The 17,160-nt window shown below is 45.9% G+C and overlaps 1 protein-coding gene across 1 annotated transcript in view; it reads right to left on the minus strand.

The window, feature by feature from the left end:
- Ablim3 (actin binding LIM protein family member 3) overlaps positions 1–16,481 on the minus strand; it is a 109,839-nt gene extending 93,358 nt beyond the window's left edge. Inside the window, exon 1 of the mRNA XM_076856742.2 lies at positions 16,122–16,481. Within this exon, the coding sequence (XP_076712857.1) occupies positions 16,122–16,134 (13 nt within the window). The 5' untranslated portion in view covers positions 16,135–16,481. The remainder of the gene's footprint in view (positions 1–16,121) is intronic.
- Between the last annotated feature and the right edge of the window lie 679 nt (positions 16,482–17,160).

Consider the following 17,160-nt stretch of genomic DNA (forward strand, 5'->3'; position numbering starts at 1 on the left):
GACATAGGCATGTACCAAAGGAAGACTGGGTGAATGTACAGGGAACAGAGTCAACTTTCTGTAAGCTGAAAGACCTCAGATGAAACCAACCCTATCCCTACCTTGATCTTGGACTTCCATTTCCAGAATTGTAAGAAAATAAATTTCTATTGTTTAAGTCACCTGTTATATGGTATTTTATTATGGCAGCTCTAACAAACTAATATAGATTCCAGGGATGGGGAGGTAGCTCAGTGGTAGAGTACTCGTCTAGAATTCATGAGGCCCTGGGTTCGATCTACAACATAACAAAATACAATCTAATATAGGCTCAAAATCACTTATTTTAAGTAGTATACAAAGGATATAAAAGATTCCAAGGACTCAGAACCAGGACCACGGAATGGCCCGAGAGTAGAAACCACCTTGCCCTACTACTCCTACTCCCATCCCCATAATCCTCTGCCTGGAGGATCCAACAGATCCTTACTGGTTTCCTTTCCCCACTCATTCTCCACACAGTAGCCAGAGTGATGCTTTCAAAATGTAAATCCAGTGATGCTTAACCCTGACTCCCACCACCTCCAGGGGCATTTAATACCATTCAAAGGCTTCACCTCACTCTTGGGATGAAGAGAGACTCCCTGCCAATATCTACAAGGTCTTGTGCAATCCAGCTTCTGTTGGCCTTCTCAGCCTCATCTCAGAACCTGTCTCTACCCAGCAGTCACACTGGCCTTCTTTCTTTTCCCTCCAATGCTTCCTGCTCTTTTTGCTTACCAGGAGATTCCCATTGCAAAGGAGACATTGCTTCTAGTTCCACTTCCTGGAAAATGCATCCCATGGCAGATGGCTGTCAGCGGGGAGAGGTCCTGACTGCTCAGGCCCTGCTGCCTGTGTCAGGTTAGCCATTGGTAGAACCTGTCTCAGGAGGAGCTACCAAGTGTCAAGAGCATGCACGAGGGGAGTGGTAAAAAAGAGGTCTCCGAGAGGTACACAGGATTTTCTTCCCAACCTAGACACCTCTAAGCCCTTGCGCCAGATTGCTCATCTGGGAACTGTAAAAGGAGCTGAAGGGTGACATTCTGGGCCTGTTGGCCAAAACCAGTTACCTGCTCTGCTGGGTGTGATGAAAGAGTTCTTTCTTTTTGGTCTGGATTGCTCATTGCCCTTCCAGACACAAAGAGAAGCAGCAAAGCCTCTCTCCTATGGTTACCGTCCTGTGTTTCTTTTTATCATCACTTAGTTATATAGACCATGCTTTCTGAATAAGGCACTGAAGTATATGATCAGATATCAGATGCATGGCCCAACAAGGGGATAAAATATTTGAAATTAGAACAGACGCATGTGAGCATATTAGACCCATAGTGAACTGACTCTAGACTTTGCCCCATTTACCTGTAACCCAAATAAAGCCGGATTTGCTTTGTGCTCAGTTTCTGTATTAAATTTTAATGGTTAAAAGAAATATAGCCAGCAACAAAAAGAAGAAAAAAGCAATTTAGCTGGGTGCAGTGGTGCATGCCTATAATCCCAGTGGCTCAGGAGGCTGAGGCAGAAGGATCGTGAGTTCAAAGTCAGCCTTGGCAATTTAGCAAGGTCTTAAGCAACTTAGTGAGACCCTGTTTCTAAATAAAATACAAAAAGGGTTGGGGATGTGGCAGAGTGGTTAAGTACCCCTGGGTTCAATCCCTGGTACAAAAAAAATATGCATTCAAATCTTTGCTGGCTTCTCTTTCAAAGAACAGCCAAGGAAAGAGGGCATCTGTTTAATAACTAGCAAAATAGAGACTGACTGAGGCTTCTCATCCTTTGCCTCATTTGGTTGTCACCAGCTACACGAGGCGGGAGAGGCAAGGATCAGTCCACCTGTTCAATGGGCGAGCAGACTGAGGCACAGGAAGCTGAAGAGATGTGCCAGACGCCAACACAGGCCTCCTTAGTGAGCTTCCTTTTCTACACATATGCCATCCATACCCATATGCACACAGCAGACCCCTTCTACCATCCTGCTCCCTAAAACATTGGAGGATTTTCCTGGCATTACTGGCAGGAAAAAAAAAGAGATTATTGTCAGTACAAGTTTAAGAAACAGCAAGAGATTCATTAACATTTGGTTCTCAAATCTCTGCTAAGTATGGTGTTAAGAAAGGGGCAAATATTAATGAAGCAGACAATTATTTTTACTTGCTCAGCCTCTATAAGATAGATTAATGCAAAAAAACAACAACAACAACAACCAAAAATCCTATCAAAATATCTCTCCCATAGTTAAAGAGGCATCCTGTCCTCACTTGACTCCAGGAACTCTGGTACAATAATTAACATGTGGGCCAGAGGCCCAAACTCATTGGCACAGGACGATTCTCAAATGAGAAACACAGAAGCCTCAAATCCCACTCACATAAAGGGCTTACTGACATTACCTATTGCGAAGAATACAGATTTTAAGGGACAGGCAGGAAGAGAGGAAGCAGAATTTTGTCAATAGAGGAAGCAGGTGGGAGGAAGGGTGGACTTCTCACCTAGTTTAAAGCACCATGGATTTTCCCAAAAGCATTCTTTAAAGTTTGTACTCTCAAGTGGACTTTGCTACCAGTTCAGGAGTATTTCCCCATAGCATTGATGTCATAATGCCAAAATAATCTGGGTCAGCACACACATTCCAGCTGCCAACAGAAGGTTTCAGATTCCTGAGCAGATTAGCTATGGGGGATGCCCAGTTGCCCTAGGTTCAAGGGCAGCTTCTGGACCTGGGGTTAACTTGGTGAGAAATGACCTCAGTAAGGGTAGAGACATTCAGATCCAGAAAATCCCCCAAAGAAGGTGGTCTGTTTAGTAGGGAAACATATTAAGGGAATTAGGACTAAGAGGCCCATAACTGGCCAGAGGACTGAAAGGTGCTGAACAAGAAGACAAATAGGGACATTTATTCATTCCACTTGCTCTTGGGCGCGCTGCTGGGTTTGGGATGAGGAGAGCCCAGGGAATGGTGGATAATTCCCATGTGTTATGTTGTTACTCTGTTTGCGCTTCAGAATCCTCTCAACCTGGAGATTCACGTAGAACCCCCAGATTGTAGCCCAACAGAGGAACCACGCAGCATAGTTATAAATAGAAAGCATCCTGGTCTTCCTAAGAACAGGATGTCCTAAGATTTCCCTGAGTCCCTTGACATAAAAAGCTTTCCCTGATAAGCTTAATCCTGGTGTCACTCTTTTGGGTACCCACCAAGCCCCAGGGAAGACCTGGCTCCAAACAGAAAGTCTACACTTCGTATAAGATTACAAAGTCCACATGCTAAAGCTCATGTGCATTGGCCCAATTATTTATTCATCAATACTTACTGGATAATTTCTATGTGCTAGGGACTACAGATACACTACTGAGTACAGCAGCCCAATTTCCTATCCTTTGGGAGTTTATAATTTCATGGAAAAGATCCATGATGAGTAATTAAACAAACAGGTATTTATAAAATGGGGCAAGTAGAATGAAGGAAATGCGTAAGGAGGACAGATAATCTGAAGGTAAAATATTTCAGCTGAGACTGCAAGGATAGGGTGGAGGGTGGGGAGCCAGCTTTAGAAGACCAGGGGGAAGCACTATTCAGGTGGAGAATGGCACATGCAGAGGACCTGAGGCTGAAGAGAAGGTGGTGAGCCCCAGACCAGCATGGCTGGAACACAGGGACCACTGGAACACAGGGACCAGGGAGAGCAGCAAAAGATGAGTTGGAGAGGCGGCTCTTGATTTGTATGATGCTTGAAGATTTAGCAAAAACTTTTAGAGGTGGTATAGTAGAAATACACACACACACAACTGGGTACAATTTACAGTAACAAAAAACACACAGATCTTAAATACAAAGAATTTTGACACATACAGAAACAGGATATAATCATGTGGGTATATTTCCATCACTCCAGATAATTTGCTGCAATCTTTTGTAATCAGCCACTCCTCTCCCAACCCAAAGCAATCATTGTGATTTCTGTTCACACAGATTAGTTTTGTCTGTTCTTGAACTTTATATAAATGGAATCATACAGTATGTATACTTTTCTCTAACATCTTTTTTTATTGGTACAATATGATTAGACAGAATAGTGTGATTCATTGTGATATATTTACACATGCACATAACATAATTTGGTCAATTTCACTATGCACTTTTATGTCTGGCTTCTTTCACTCAGCATTTCCGTGATTCATTAATGTTGTGGCAGGCAGGGTGTGTATTGATAGTTGGCCACTTTTTATTGTTAAATAGTAACTCATTGTGTAAATACAACACACTTTGATTATCTATTTTTCTGTAGGTGAGCATTTGGGATGTTTCTAGCTTTGAGCTATTATGAATTAAGATGCCAGGAACATTCTTGCATAAATCTTTTTGCAGGTTATGTTTTCATCACTCATGAGTAAATAGCTAAGAAAGGCGTTGCTGGATCACAAGTAGGTGTTTATCAAATTCTTATGAAACAACCAAACAGCTTTCCAAAGTTGCTGTACCATTTTACATTTCCACAGAAATGTATGAAAATTTTCAGCCACTGGGTTGGTGTAAACAAGGGGTTTTAATTTGCCTTCCCCTGATGTGAATATTCACCATCTGTGTATGTTCTTTCATAATGTGTTGGTGAGAATTCTTACCAATTTTTATTGATTTTAGTGTCTAGAAAGTTATTGCCTATCTTAAGGTCACAAGATACTCTCTCATTATTTTCTTCTAGGAGCTGTATAATTTTAGCTTTTAGTTTATTTAGGCTTATGATCTATCCTGAATTGATTTTTGTGTATTGATGTAACAGGGAACGGGACTAGTGATGGATAGACTTGTCAAGTTTATACTTGCCCTCTACAACATCAGCTTCACCCCTGATTCATGTTTGGAATCAAAAAAGATTATACATGGAAAGTGTTTAGAATGGGGTCTGACACATAATAAAATACTCCTTAAATGTTAGCTAACTAAGTCCTGGGTTCTTACTAGATGCCTCTGTTCCCCATTCCTAATGGAATGATCCAGAGGTGACAGTATCAAGCCAATATCACATGGTGATTACTTTGTATATTTGAAAGTTTTTCTAATACATTCATATATATTTCATCACTTTATCACTACCAATCATTAAGGAGCATTCTTCCACCTTCTAGGCACTGGGTTAGGCATCTTACATCCACTCTCTCACTCAGTGCTCACCTTTTATTCCCACCCTGAGAGGAGACTGAGGCATAGGCTAGGGGAGGTCAAGCAACTCCCTGACAACCTCATAGCTAGTAAGTGTCCAAGCTGGAAACTGGACCCAGGCGTCTGCCCACACAGCTCAAGCACTTACTAAACACACTCTCTAGGCTTCTCAACTGGGTCAGTAGCCTAGTGTTCAAAGAATCAGTTTGCACAGTCCCAGAAATCAGAATCAGATAACAGGTCCACCATGGGCCTGAGGGCAGTGACGCTGACCTGGGCAGCAGAACCAGTGCCACTCATCCTTGCTGCCTGCCCATACTCTCTATTGTCCACTCACACTGCTCTACTGCATTCCCCCCACCTCCCTCTGCCTCTGGGCTCTGTGATGCATCAGTTCTGTGTTGCCAGGAGATCTTCCTAAATAATGCACAGCTCTGGTCGGGTCACAACTTGGCTCAAAACCTCTCAGGACTCCTCACTGTCGATTGTAACAAATACTCTTGAGTCTGAAATCTAAAACTCTCAAAGATCTGATCCTCACTAAGCCCACAACCTTAGTTCCTCACACCCTATAAATTATACACCAACTGATCTTCCCGACACTTCCCCAAATGCTTTGTGCCTCTGTATTTTGCTCTGGACCCCAGTTCCTACCCAAGGGACCAGGACTCAGGAATTGGAATAAAAGGAAACACTGAGTGAGGGAATGGAAGGGGCAAAGGGTGCTGGGGCATCTGCCTGCAAGACCAGCCATCCCACATGGGTTCCTTTGGTGCCCTCATCACAGGAAAAACTGGGAAAGATGGTGAAAAGGAGGAGCAGGTAGGAGGGAAAGGAGGGCCCTGAGTCAGACGGACATAGCTTAGACATTAGCATCACTGCTGTTTCACTCACTGGACCTTATACAACTGATTTACCTGAGACTCATTTTTCTTTCATATAAAAATGAAGATACTGAAATATTCTCCATTAGATTCATCCTTTCATGTATTCACTCAAGGTTCTCTTTTAAATTTGAGATTTGGATCCAGCTGTCACTTCTTGGAGTCCATTTCCTTTTCTGTAAAATGAGGATAATATTAGTGTCTCCTTCACAAGACTTTGGGGAAGGTCAAGGGGGCTAATGCCAGTAAGAAGATTGGCCTGTGTTCCAGTGCTGTTGTAAGGGAGCATCACTCCCCAGCATGTACCGTTGTGTTCTAAGGACTTGGCAGTGAGCAAAACAGGCAGGTTTGTCACATAGCCACCATGGAACTTAGAGTATGATGTGGATAAGAGATGCAAATGAAATCAGTGGGCTAATGAACAAAATAATTATTGACTGTGGCTAGTTCTATGAAGAATGGCGAGATCCAAAGTAATATGGGGATCTTCCTTAGATACAGAATTCAGGGAAGGTCCACATAGGATTGCTGTGAGAATTAAATAAGGTAAATGCAAATGCTAAACATTTGCATTCAGATAGACTAGCATGGGAAAAGAATGTCCCCAGATTGTGAGGGCAAGAAAAAAATCTAATCCCCAGTTAAGGCATCTCTGATGGGGTTAGACTTCTCTTTGCTTCAGAAATGCTGCCTGCCAGGTCCCTTTTCCCTACTGTGTCAGTCCCAGGTTCCATCTCTGCCCTTTGAAAGAGGGATTTATGGTTGCCTAAGGTGCCTGAACCATACAAACCTGACTTTGCAGGCAATTCTTTTTCCAGAATGACTCATGCTGGCTGTGAAAATATCTAATGTCATGGTTACCTTAGACCATTTTCAGACAGGCAGGGCTGAGATCCCTGGGCTGTGTCCCCAGATCTCAAAATGCAGGAACAGACCTTGGGCAGCCCCTGCTCTTACATGCTGAGAGCAGCTTGTAGCAGGGAGATTGACACTTGGTGGAGTGTGCTTCAGGTGCTTAAAATAGATCAACTGTGTCATTAGACTATTGCAAAGCAGTCGTTTCATTGGCCCTGCTGGTAAGGGCAAGAGATAACAGCCCATGGAGAAAGACCTGTGCTTTGCACAAAATTAAGCAGATGCAAGGAAGAGGCTTTGGAAATGATACAAGCAGGAGAGAGTGGAATCAGCCAGGAGAGGGGGTGGGGCTGGTGTACAAGCACATGAGCAGAAACCACAGTCTGGAACAGCAATACGGAGCCTGTAGGTACCCCTTGTCTGATGGATGAGACACTTTAAAAAGAGGCGTGGAGATGTCTAGGGAGCTGGTATAACCCAGTAGCATTGTTTGAAATTGACAAGGGATCATCCACACTCTCAGGCAGACAGACCACGGAGTGGAGTTGACTGCTGTCTTCAATGCTCTCTCCCTAGCAGGATTCAAGTCCTTCCTTTACTAGGACATAATTTCTTCCACTGAAAGCATATTCTTCCCCATTCCCATGGAGAAAATCAGGGTAGCAAGTAACTCACAGAAGCAAAACACAGTGCCCGGTACATAGCAAGTGCTCAAAAGATATTTGATGAATTAATTCATTAATGGAAAAAAAAAAAAACTGCTCTCTGCTACGCCCTAGGATAAAGATAATAAATGTATCTCTATGAAGCCATAAGTTCATCTTTTTGACTCTCCACTGAGATTCTAATATGGATAGCCCAAGGCTCTTCAAATTCAACCTAAATTGGATAAACTTGTTCTCCTTTTAAAAAAGAAAAGAAAAGAAAAACCTGTTTCAGCTCTTATGGTGCCAGTTGATCCATAGAACTTCCATCTACTGAGTCGTCTAAGTTAGGTGAGAAGCTGTCCTCTTCCACATTTCTCTTTCCTTCACACTCCCATGTTCTGTCTTTCACCACATCTGGTTATTTGTACCTCCAAAGCGTGACTTTACTTCTTCCCCTCCTCCACCCCCATCACTTCCCAGTAAAGGTCTTTGATGACCACGTGAGGTCACTGCTGTAGCCTTCCAGCACTGCTTCTGGAAGAAGAAGCTGACCTTGTTGACACAGAGCTCATGCTACTGACTATATGTCCTCAACCGGACCACACATTTTCTCTATGTCAGAACAACCATGGAATGGTTCAGCCTCCCAGATGTCTTCTCTTGAGCTGGAAAAGATTCCCACAGCTGGGATCACTGAGCCTGAATCGCCTCCTTTGCTCTGAGCCCCTTCTCCTACTACTAGGTTCCTTAAAGCCAACTGGAGGCAGGACACTGTGTGTCCTGTAATGTACTCAACTTTATCCTGCAGGATATGATATTGCCCTTCTGGGAATGGGACAGCTGGGAAATCAGGTCCTGGAGTGGGGTTTTGCTCCCTTGGAGAGCACTTCAGTAGCAGGGCAGTGTTAATCAATTGCCCACTCCAGACAGGACCTTCTCCCACAATCTAACAGATCAGCTGCAGTTTCTCCATCTCTTCTCCACATTTGATGTTATATGGGTCATCTACCAGACTGGGGTTTAAAAATTCAGATGTCGACAGTGACAAGGTAATGTAAAAAAAATATTAAGCTGTCATTGTGTAATTTAATAGAAAGTGTCAGCAACGGTGGCAAAGTAGAGATGGCTATATGCCCGTCCAAAGCTAGCACGCCTACTGATCACTGTCACCTAGGAAAATAGGGCTGCAGGTTCCCGGTTTTGTTTTTCTAAGAGAAGCTAGAAATCCCAGTTTTGATTTCCCAATTTCTCAATGTTGGTAATAATTCAAATTTATTCAACGATTGGCATAGGGCAAATAAAACATGTCCCATGATGCTGACCACAAGGGGAATATTTTGCCCACCTGTTTGGTCCTTGAAAGAAGAACCATGTTGGTTCTATTTGCTTCCATGTCCTCAGTATCACGCCTGGTGCAGACCTACACTCAATAAATATTTATTGAGTGAACAAATGATCCAATTCTTATTCCCCAGGAACTAAGGAGATTGGAAACCAGTACCTTGCCTGTAAATTCCCTTGTGTTATCCTAACACCACAGCTGTGCATAATGACCTGCATGGGCATGGGTGGGAGTGTGTTCCAGCACACAGACTGCCTGTGACACACTAAGTCACCAGCAGTCCTCCCACGTGGGGCCCTCTGACATGTGAGCTCTTCCTTTCAGGCTCACAGAAAGAGGGTCCACCTGTGTCCATCAGGGATGACAAAATTAGTATTTCAACATCAGGAATAGGTGGATGGCTTTTGTGACATTTGTATCTAATAATTAACTGTCAGCATCTGACACTAGCCCTGGGGAGTTGCTGGTATTCAGGGGGGAAGCCACACCAGTAGGAGAATGTTCTCCTCAAACAGTCATTTCCTTAACAGAAATGATGTAGGAGATTGAATTGTGTCCCCTTCAAATTCATACATTGAAGTCCTGACACCTAGTTTCTCAGAATGTGACCTTATTTGGAGATAGTCTTTACTGAGCTAATCAAGTTAAAATGAGGTCATTAGTGTGGGTCCTAATCCAATATGACCAGTGTCCTTACCAAAAGGGGAAAATCTGGACACTGACACACACAGAGGGAAGAGCTGAAGATATAGGGAGAAAAGCCACAAGCTGGACAGAGACCTTCAGAAGGAACCACTGCTGCCAACGATTGATTTTGGATGTTTAGCCTCCAAAACTGTGAAACCATATATTCCTGTTGTTTCAATCACCAAGTTTATAATACTTTGCCCTCATAAACTAACATACACTAATTTTAGTCATATTGTGAATATTCACAATAGGCCAGGCACTGGTTTTAGCAATTCACAAGTACAAACTTATTTATTTTTGATAATGGCTTCCATGAGCGAGGCACTATTATCCACCCCACTGATCATCATTAAAGATGAAGAATTGAGGTACAGAGAAGGCAAGTGACTTGCCCAAGGACACTCAGCAGGTAAGGGGCAGGGATGGAATTTAAACCCAGCCATCTCACTCCAGTCTGTGCCCTTAAGAACCACAGGATGACAATTCACTTGGCAAAATACCCCCAAAGTCAAAGGCACTCACATACTTCTGGCTATTTTCTATTCTTTCACAATGGTCTTTGGCTAACATTGGGCGAGGGCCAGTTGGTGACCATTCACCACAGCAGATGCTATCTCAGCAAGATAAAGCTTTTGCCAGATAGGAAAGTTGGAGTTCAGAATTGATATCACTTCCTGTATGTAATCCAAGTGCTCTTGAAATCACATTGTGATTTTCAGAGATGTGTTATACTCATGTTGGATGATTTTAAGATTGTTGCTTACATTATTCCTGGAAGCCCCCTCAGTCTCAAGTGATCATTTGTCTATAATCGCTTCATTCATTTGGGAAGCACTGTTTAAACACCATCCTGTCAAGAAAAATCTCTTCTCTCTTCATAACGTACCATCACCTCAATTTTATCTGTTTTACAGATTTGAGGTTCACTCCTGTGCTTGTGTCTAGAATAGGACCTTTTCTTAAGGAATCCTTAGAGCTCCTGATCCAGGCCGTGGCATTGACAGAGGAAGTCTACCTTGCTCTACCGTGGGTTTCCTCTCTTCTGAAACCCCTTGTCTATTCCAGACCCACTGGCCTCATTCCTACCCACGCTATACCCTGGGAGGCACCATCACGGGGGTCAACTGCCTTCTTGGTCCTCTGGATTCTGCTTAAATGGGGCCAATAGGGAGTCCATTGTGGGAAGGGAGGAGAGAGGTCAGGATATTTACCTTCAGGCTCCTTCCCTGGAATTGGGCTGCTGCCTTCCTGGAGCCAAGGGCCAAGGGTTTGGTCAGGTAGCCCTTACCCCACAGCCAACTGGGTCTCTGGGCTCCTTCTTTCACCCTTTTATGCTGGGGCAAGTTGTGGGGAAGTGGGTAATAGGCCTCCTAGTAGTGGGCCGCCCCTGCTTCTCCTTGTTTGCTTTCCTACACCCTTCCTGCACACATGGGAAGAGTTCTTCAACTGAGGTCCTCCCCAGCCCTGCCAGGACCCTAGCTGAAAGGATCCTCTTCTCCTCCATCCTATAGCAGGAGTAGGCTCTAGGCTGTGCAGTCTGTTTTCTAAAGGCTCTTTCCCCCAATTTCTATCTTATGACCTCCCAAATCCTGGTTCTCATACCTTTTCTGAACCAGAGCCACTGTCTCTTCCTTAGGACCTTGTTGTTGTTTTTGGTACCAGGGATTGAACCCAGGGATGCTCAACCACAGAGACACATCCCCAGCCCTTTTAAAAAAGTATTTTATTTAAAGACAAGGTGTCCCTGAGTTTCTCACTAAGTTGCTGGGGCTGGCTTGGAACTCATGATCCTCCTACCTCAGCCTCCTGAGCTGCTGGGATTACAGGCATGTGCCACCATGCTCGGCTTCACTTAAGATCTTAAGTTCCTATTTTGCCATTTTCAACCTAAGTCATATACAACAACACCAGGTTAATGATTTTCCTGTTAGGTTAATGGCTTTCCTATGTACAAAACCCTGCACTAGCTACTGTACCAGTAAAACAGGCAAATTTTCAATCAGAGATTTTGCTTTTTATGATACTGTCATTTCAGAACTTTGCTTGACTCAATGCCAACTCAACCTTGGATTCAACTCCACTTGCTTGAGACCCATGGTATTCCACTTGATCCTCACAAGAACCTTGCATGTTGGCATTTTATAGCTCACATTTTTATACAGGATAAAATTCAGGTCAGAGAAATAATCTGTTCTGTCCAAGAGCACAAAATACATCATAGATCCTGAATTTGAACTCAGGAATCTATATGACAAAGCTCAGGTTCTTAGTGTTCTGTGAAACCTTTGTGGGGTTATGTGGTCCTTGAATACCCTCTTAAACAAAAGCAAAGTCTGCTGCAAGAAAAGTAATTTACCAACATGCCAATCCACAGTGAAAAAAGAGCCAGAGGCATTGAAAGGTTCAGAGGCAGGAGAAAGCCTATGAAACCAGGGAGGATGGATGGTACCATTGTCCACGGTACACACGATGCTTACCCAATCCTGAGGATGAACAGCCCTGGGCTTTGTACATAGGAAAGCCATAGCATTCAGGTGCTCTGGGAATTGTGGGTGAGGAGCATAACATTTTATAGGACACAGATCAGGGCTTTTGGCTCACTGGGGTTTACCTAGGCTCCCTTGGTTTTGGAACTCCTGGTGTCAACCTAGGAATGGGAGAGACAAGAGGGAATAACGAAAGATTGATGGTTGCCTGAGAACTTGTACATCTGATGGATGGTGCCCCTGTGGATCTGAACTGGGTGAGAGGGAGTGGTCTGGGTTCATGAAAACGGCCGATGTACAAACTGGAATAAAGAAACATCCCAGGATGCATCATGGCTGGGGGCTGCAGACCATAGCTACAAGCCACAGCTTTTGTAGAGTTGACTGTTTAAGGAGATGGGCTTCAATGCATTGACCACATGGATGAGTGTGTAATGACAGAGACCAGGCTCTGAAGGAAAGGGCAAGATGTACTGTGGGCATACCTGAGGGGGTGGTTAGCTGGACTGGGAGGCTGGGGAGGACTTCTGTAGCTCTGGGGGGGGGGGTGAGGAGCTGGGCTGGTGCTGTGTGAGGAGGGGACTTCCCAAGAAGAGTGGGCAGGAGCAAGGCTTTAGAGGGAATGGAAAGAGGCAATTGGAACAGGTGCGGGGAGAGTGGTGCTACGTGGAAGAGGCGGGGCTGTTAAGAGAGGACAGGCTGTGGACCCCACAGAGAGTACTGCAGAGAGTGGACAGGGAGGACAGGAGGTGCTAGAGTGGGTGATGGAAGACCAGTTATGGTCTGCCCCCGAGGTCAGGAGACAGATGACAGGTCTTGGAATTCGGTTGGGAGCATGCAAGAGGAAAGAAGGGCCAGATGACGGAGGTATCCCAAGAAGTCAAAGTGCCACCCCTGACCTGCTTACATTGCCCTCCTCTGGAGTCCTTCACCCAAGGAAGTGGAGACCTCGGTAGGAGCTCAGGCTTTCCTGAAACTTGGTGGCCTGCTCCTGCCTTTGGAGTCTCCCTCCTTCCCCCTCCCTCATTGGCTCTGAGGGCCAGAACAGGTCTGTCTGCCACCCTGTTCTATCCGCCCCAAGTTACCCTCTGTCTCCCAGGTGCCTGCTGTTTAGCATACTGATGCTCAGTGTGAATTCAAAAGAAAGGATTCTAAAAATTCACACTGGGGAGTCACTGAGCCTGTTCCTATTCCTGTCACTGAGAAATGGTTTTCTTACCAAGAACAACAGTTCACACATTTTCACAAAGCATTTCCTCCTTATAATCCTATTCAATCCTCAAAAATTACACTCCGGGTATGCTTCTCAATTCATAGTGAAGGTGTGACATCTTCGAGGTTGACTGACCTCCTTGCTAATGTCAACAGTGACTAATGGCCCCAGTGATCACCAAAGTAACTGTGGTGGCCTGACCATCCCATTGTGGACATGGTGGCAGCTATGTCCACAGCTAAGGTCCCCCTCTTGGTATTTTACATGAAACATGAACATTTAGTCTCCATTCCCTTCTAATTTTTGCAGGTGAGAAAACTCTGCTGAAAACCACACAGCTAAGAAAAAAAACAGAACTCAGGATACCCTGATTCCAGGGCCTGAGCCCTATCAACTCTTATAGTTGCCCAAAGACTAAAACCCTTGCTCTTCTCCAGATGAATTGATTAGGAATTTAGGAACAAGCTCGAGATTCATCTGCACTTGAGTGTTGGCATTTGAACCACTGATTAGGGATTGTACCCACTATTAAATGTTACACTTCCCAACACCTTTCACAAGCCAACAGTTAACAGTATGACTTGAAGTTACAACATATTAGCTACGAAGTCACCTACTCAACGGGAATAATAATACCATGCCCCAGCTCTGGTGGGAGAATTCGATTGAAAGGCAGCAGGAAAGTGCCTGGCCATGGCTTGGGGGGTTGGAGCAAGGTCCCCATGACTGGAAGTGGAAGACAGAAACTAAGTAGGAGTTTCTATTAGGGACAATTTCCGGTGTGAGAATCAGAAGAAATTTCACTTCTCAAAGGGGAGCATTTTGCTTACATCAGGTCTGCTAAGGACCTCCTGTCAACGCTCTGTCCCAGTGACCTTATGGCCTTGTCCTTCCTGTGAGGTCTGATTTCTAGTCTCTCCATTTGCAGACTCTCAGAGTTGGGAGGAACCTCAATAATGATTGAGTCCAGTGGCAAAGCCCTGAACCTGAGACTCCCCCACAGTGTCCCCCCAGGTAACCACTCAGAGAAGCATTTCCTCTCATGGGGAACTCAGGGACTCCTGAGGCTACCTGAGCCATTGTTGTTTATTTTCTCCCACTCCTGCAGAATAAACATTCTCCCTGCTTAGAGGAAGTAGGTGAAGCTGGAATGGCATTTTTGCCAGTCCTCATCTTCTACAGTATTCAACTCTCTTGATTGTTATAAAATAATAAAAAATAAAATCTCTACTCCCTTCTTACAGGAATACTCAGTGTTGCTACCAAGAGTTTCTTTTTGAAAAGTGCAGAATCAGTCGCTTATTGCCCTCCTTAGTTCTGTGAAAAATAGAAGAGCTGTTTTTCTCTTTTATCATTTAGTGGAAAAAGACTTCCATAAATACATTTTTTTCTTTTTTTCACCCCTAGAGATAGCGAAAACTGACAGTAATTCACATCTTTATTTGCCTGCAAGCACACAGATGCAAACATGTGGCTCACTAGGTGAATGGGTTGACAGGGTTTTGCTCCTTTCCCGAGCTTGGTAGGAGGCCATCCTTCTAGACAGTTGAAATCAAGAGGCAAAATTTTGGGCTGTAAAATGCAGAGGGAGTCCAGCCTCACTCTCTCTCTTAGCATAGATATGCAATACACAAAGGAAGACAGCAGAGATGAGTCACACAAACACATAGTAAATAAATATATTTCATTTCCATCTCAGTGGCTTTTGTTTTGTTTTCCTCTTCTCTATGCCAACGGCCTTGAAATGGAGGGAGGGTGAGGAAATAGTGGGTTTGGGCTGAGTAAGGTCTCAGTAAGGTACTGATTTTTCTTGGCCCTGCTTCAGTTCTAGCTATTTCAGGAAAAAAAAAGTAGATTTTTAGATTAGACGCGTCTCTAACAACCACTATGATGTTACAGATGAACAATCTGAAATGCAGAGTTGGGACTAATAACAAAGTCAGAGACCCAGGGAAGAGAATGTTGGTAGGGGTCCTCTGGATCAACACCCTCCACCTGATGCTGGAGTGACCTAGACAAGCCAAGCTCACAACAGGGCCAGGAGAATGAGACTTGAACCCATTTGTGCCCTCCCAAGGTACCAATTTGTGCTCATAGTCAGGGGACTTTATTGAAGACAGAGTGTGCCTCCTTCTCTTGCTGAATGCATTTCTCTGTAGCAGAGGCCCAAGCCAGAAGCAAAATGTCTGGTTCTGGTTCTGTAAGACTTATGGCCTCTGGCATGTTAGAAATGTGGCCCCAAGGGCTTGTCCTTTCTCGGATTCTCAGGGTGGCCAACAAGCTTGTGGTAGGCAGAGAAACCAGCCCTGGCCTCACCAGGTTGAGGGGCACAGGAACTGGATCTTTCACAGCCTCCAGACTCAAAGGTGGCTTCATGAAGATTTGTTTATCAAATTGTTCTTTCCTATCCCATTGCCTGTCCATGCCCACCCACCCTCAAGCCAGCTTCCCTGCTCTCGGCAGATCATGGATAAGAGCTCCACGGCTTTCCAGATGTGTGCAGAGAGGTCTCTTGGACCCCCCACACCAGACAATGGCCACATACTGCTGCCTAGGCCTTCCCAGGCATTGCTAGAAGGAGACAGCAGCAGCCTTTCCGACAGAGGCAACTGGCGCCGCTGACTAAACATTAGCAAAATCACCACGAAAAGCCAGACCCCAAAACCATTCCCCAGTCAGAGGGCTCAGAAAGCACCCAAAGGAGTCCGAGGTCAGGTGTCCACGCAGATGCCAGGCTTCCTTCTTCCTTCCAGGCAGCCCCGCGCAGGCTCCTGCACCTCCCGCCCCCACCCCTGTTCCCATGGCAAAGGAGAGGAGGATCCACTTACTGCTCGTGTTCATGGTGATGCCTTTGCACTGGGTCTTTCATTCAATACGGAGGCCCCGGTTGCTTTTTGAATCTTCCGTTCTCTCGACCTCACTCATCACCTGGGGGTGAAAAGGCAGTCCAGGGCCAGCTCTGTATCCTCAGGTGCTCTCTCCCTCTGCTGTCCCCTCTCCGCCTGGGCTGGAGCCACTGGCCTTGAAGGCGAGTGGACTAATAGGCGCAGGTGAGAGCAGGAAGGAGAGGAGGCGGGGAGGACACCGGCGGCCTGGTGCCCCCGCGCCCGGGACCCGAACACCGGGCAGCAGCAGGGCTGGCAGCGCCTGCTCGCGCGCACCCCGCACTATTCCAGCCCAGCGCTCCGGAGCCCAAAGGGGGTGTGGACCACAGGGAGGCAGGGCGGGGGCAGCGCGTCCCCGCCCGGCCTCGGGGAGCAGCGACCCGCCCCGGGACCCACCTCTCGGCCAGCGTCGGGAGCCAGAGGCTCCTGCCCCGGCCCCTGCGACCGGCTCATGAATCCTGCCCGTCGTCTGGGGTCTGGGATTCCAGGGCGAGCCAAGCGAAATAGGAGAGCTCGCCATCCATGATGAGGGCTCACAGGCTGGCAGCGCGGGGGGCGCGGCCGCTCGCTGCTGCCACCTGCTGGACGCGCGGGCGCGAGTCCGAGGCCCCGCCCCGCTGGGCTTCTGCCTGGCTCCTGGGGGCTTGGGGCTTGCAGTGGGACCCTGGTGTCCTGGGCCAACAAGAGGATGCTTGAGTGCTTGTTTTCCCTCTCTTGATACTGGATCTACGGGCTAGACCACGAGAGGGAAAGAAACTTCTTGGGAGGGCCTGGGAAGGAAAGACTTTGCGGGAAGAGGGTTCCAACCCCAGCCCTGGTGCTGAGAAGCTGGGTGCAGTTTAGTCTTGAGCTTGTCACTGCTGTGTGGGCCTGGTCTTCCTCCACTGGAGAAGGCGGCTGGACCGGTGTGTGAGGTATTGGGGATTCCCACAGCCTTGTACCTATGTCCCCACTTCCCACCCTTTCTCTTCGTGCCCCTTCT

Source organism: Callospermophilus lateralis, chromosome 5, assembly GCF_048772815.1.
Source record: "Callospermophilus lateralis isolate mCalLat2 chromosome 5, mCalLat2.hap1, whole genome shotgun sequence".
Lineage (NCBI taxonomy): Eukaryota > Metazoa > Chordata > Mammalia > Rodentia > Sciuridae > Callospermophilus > Callospermophilus lateralis.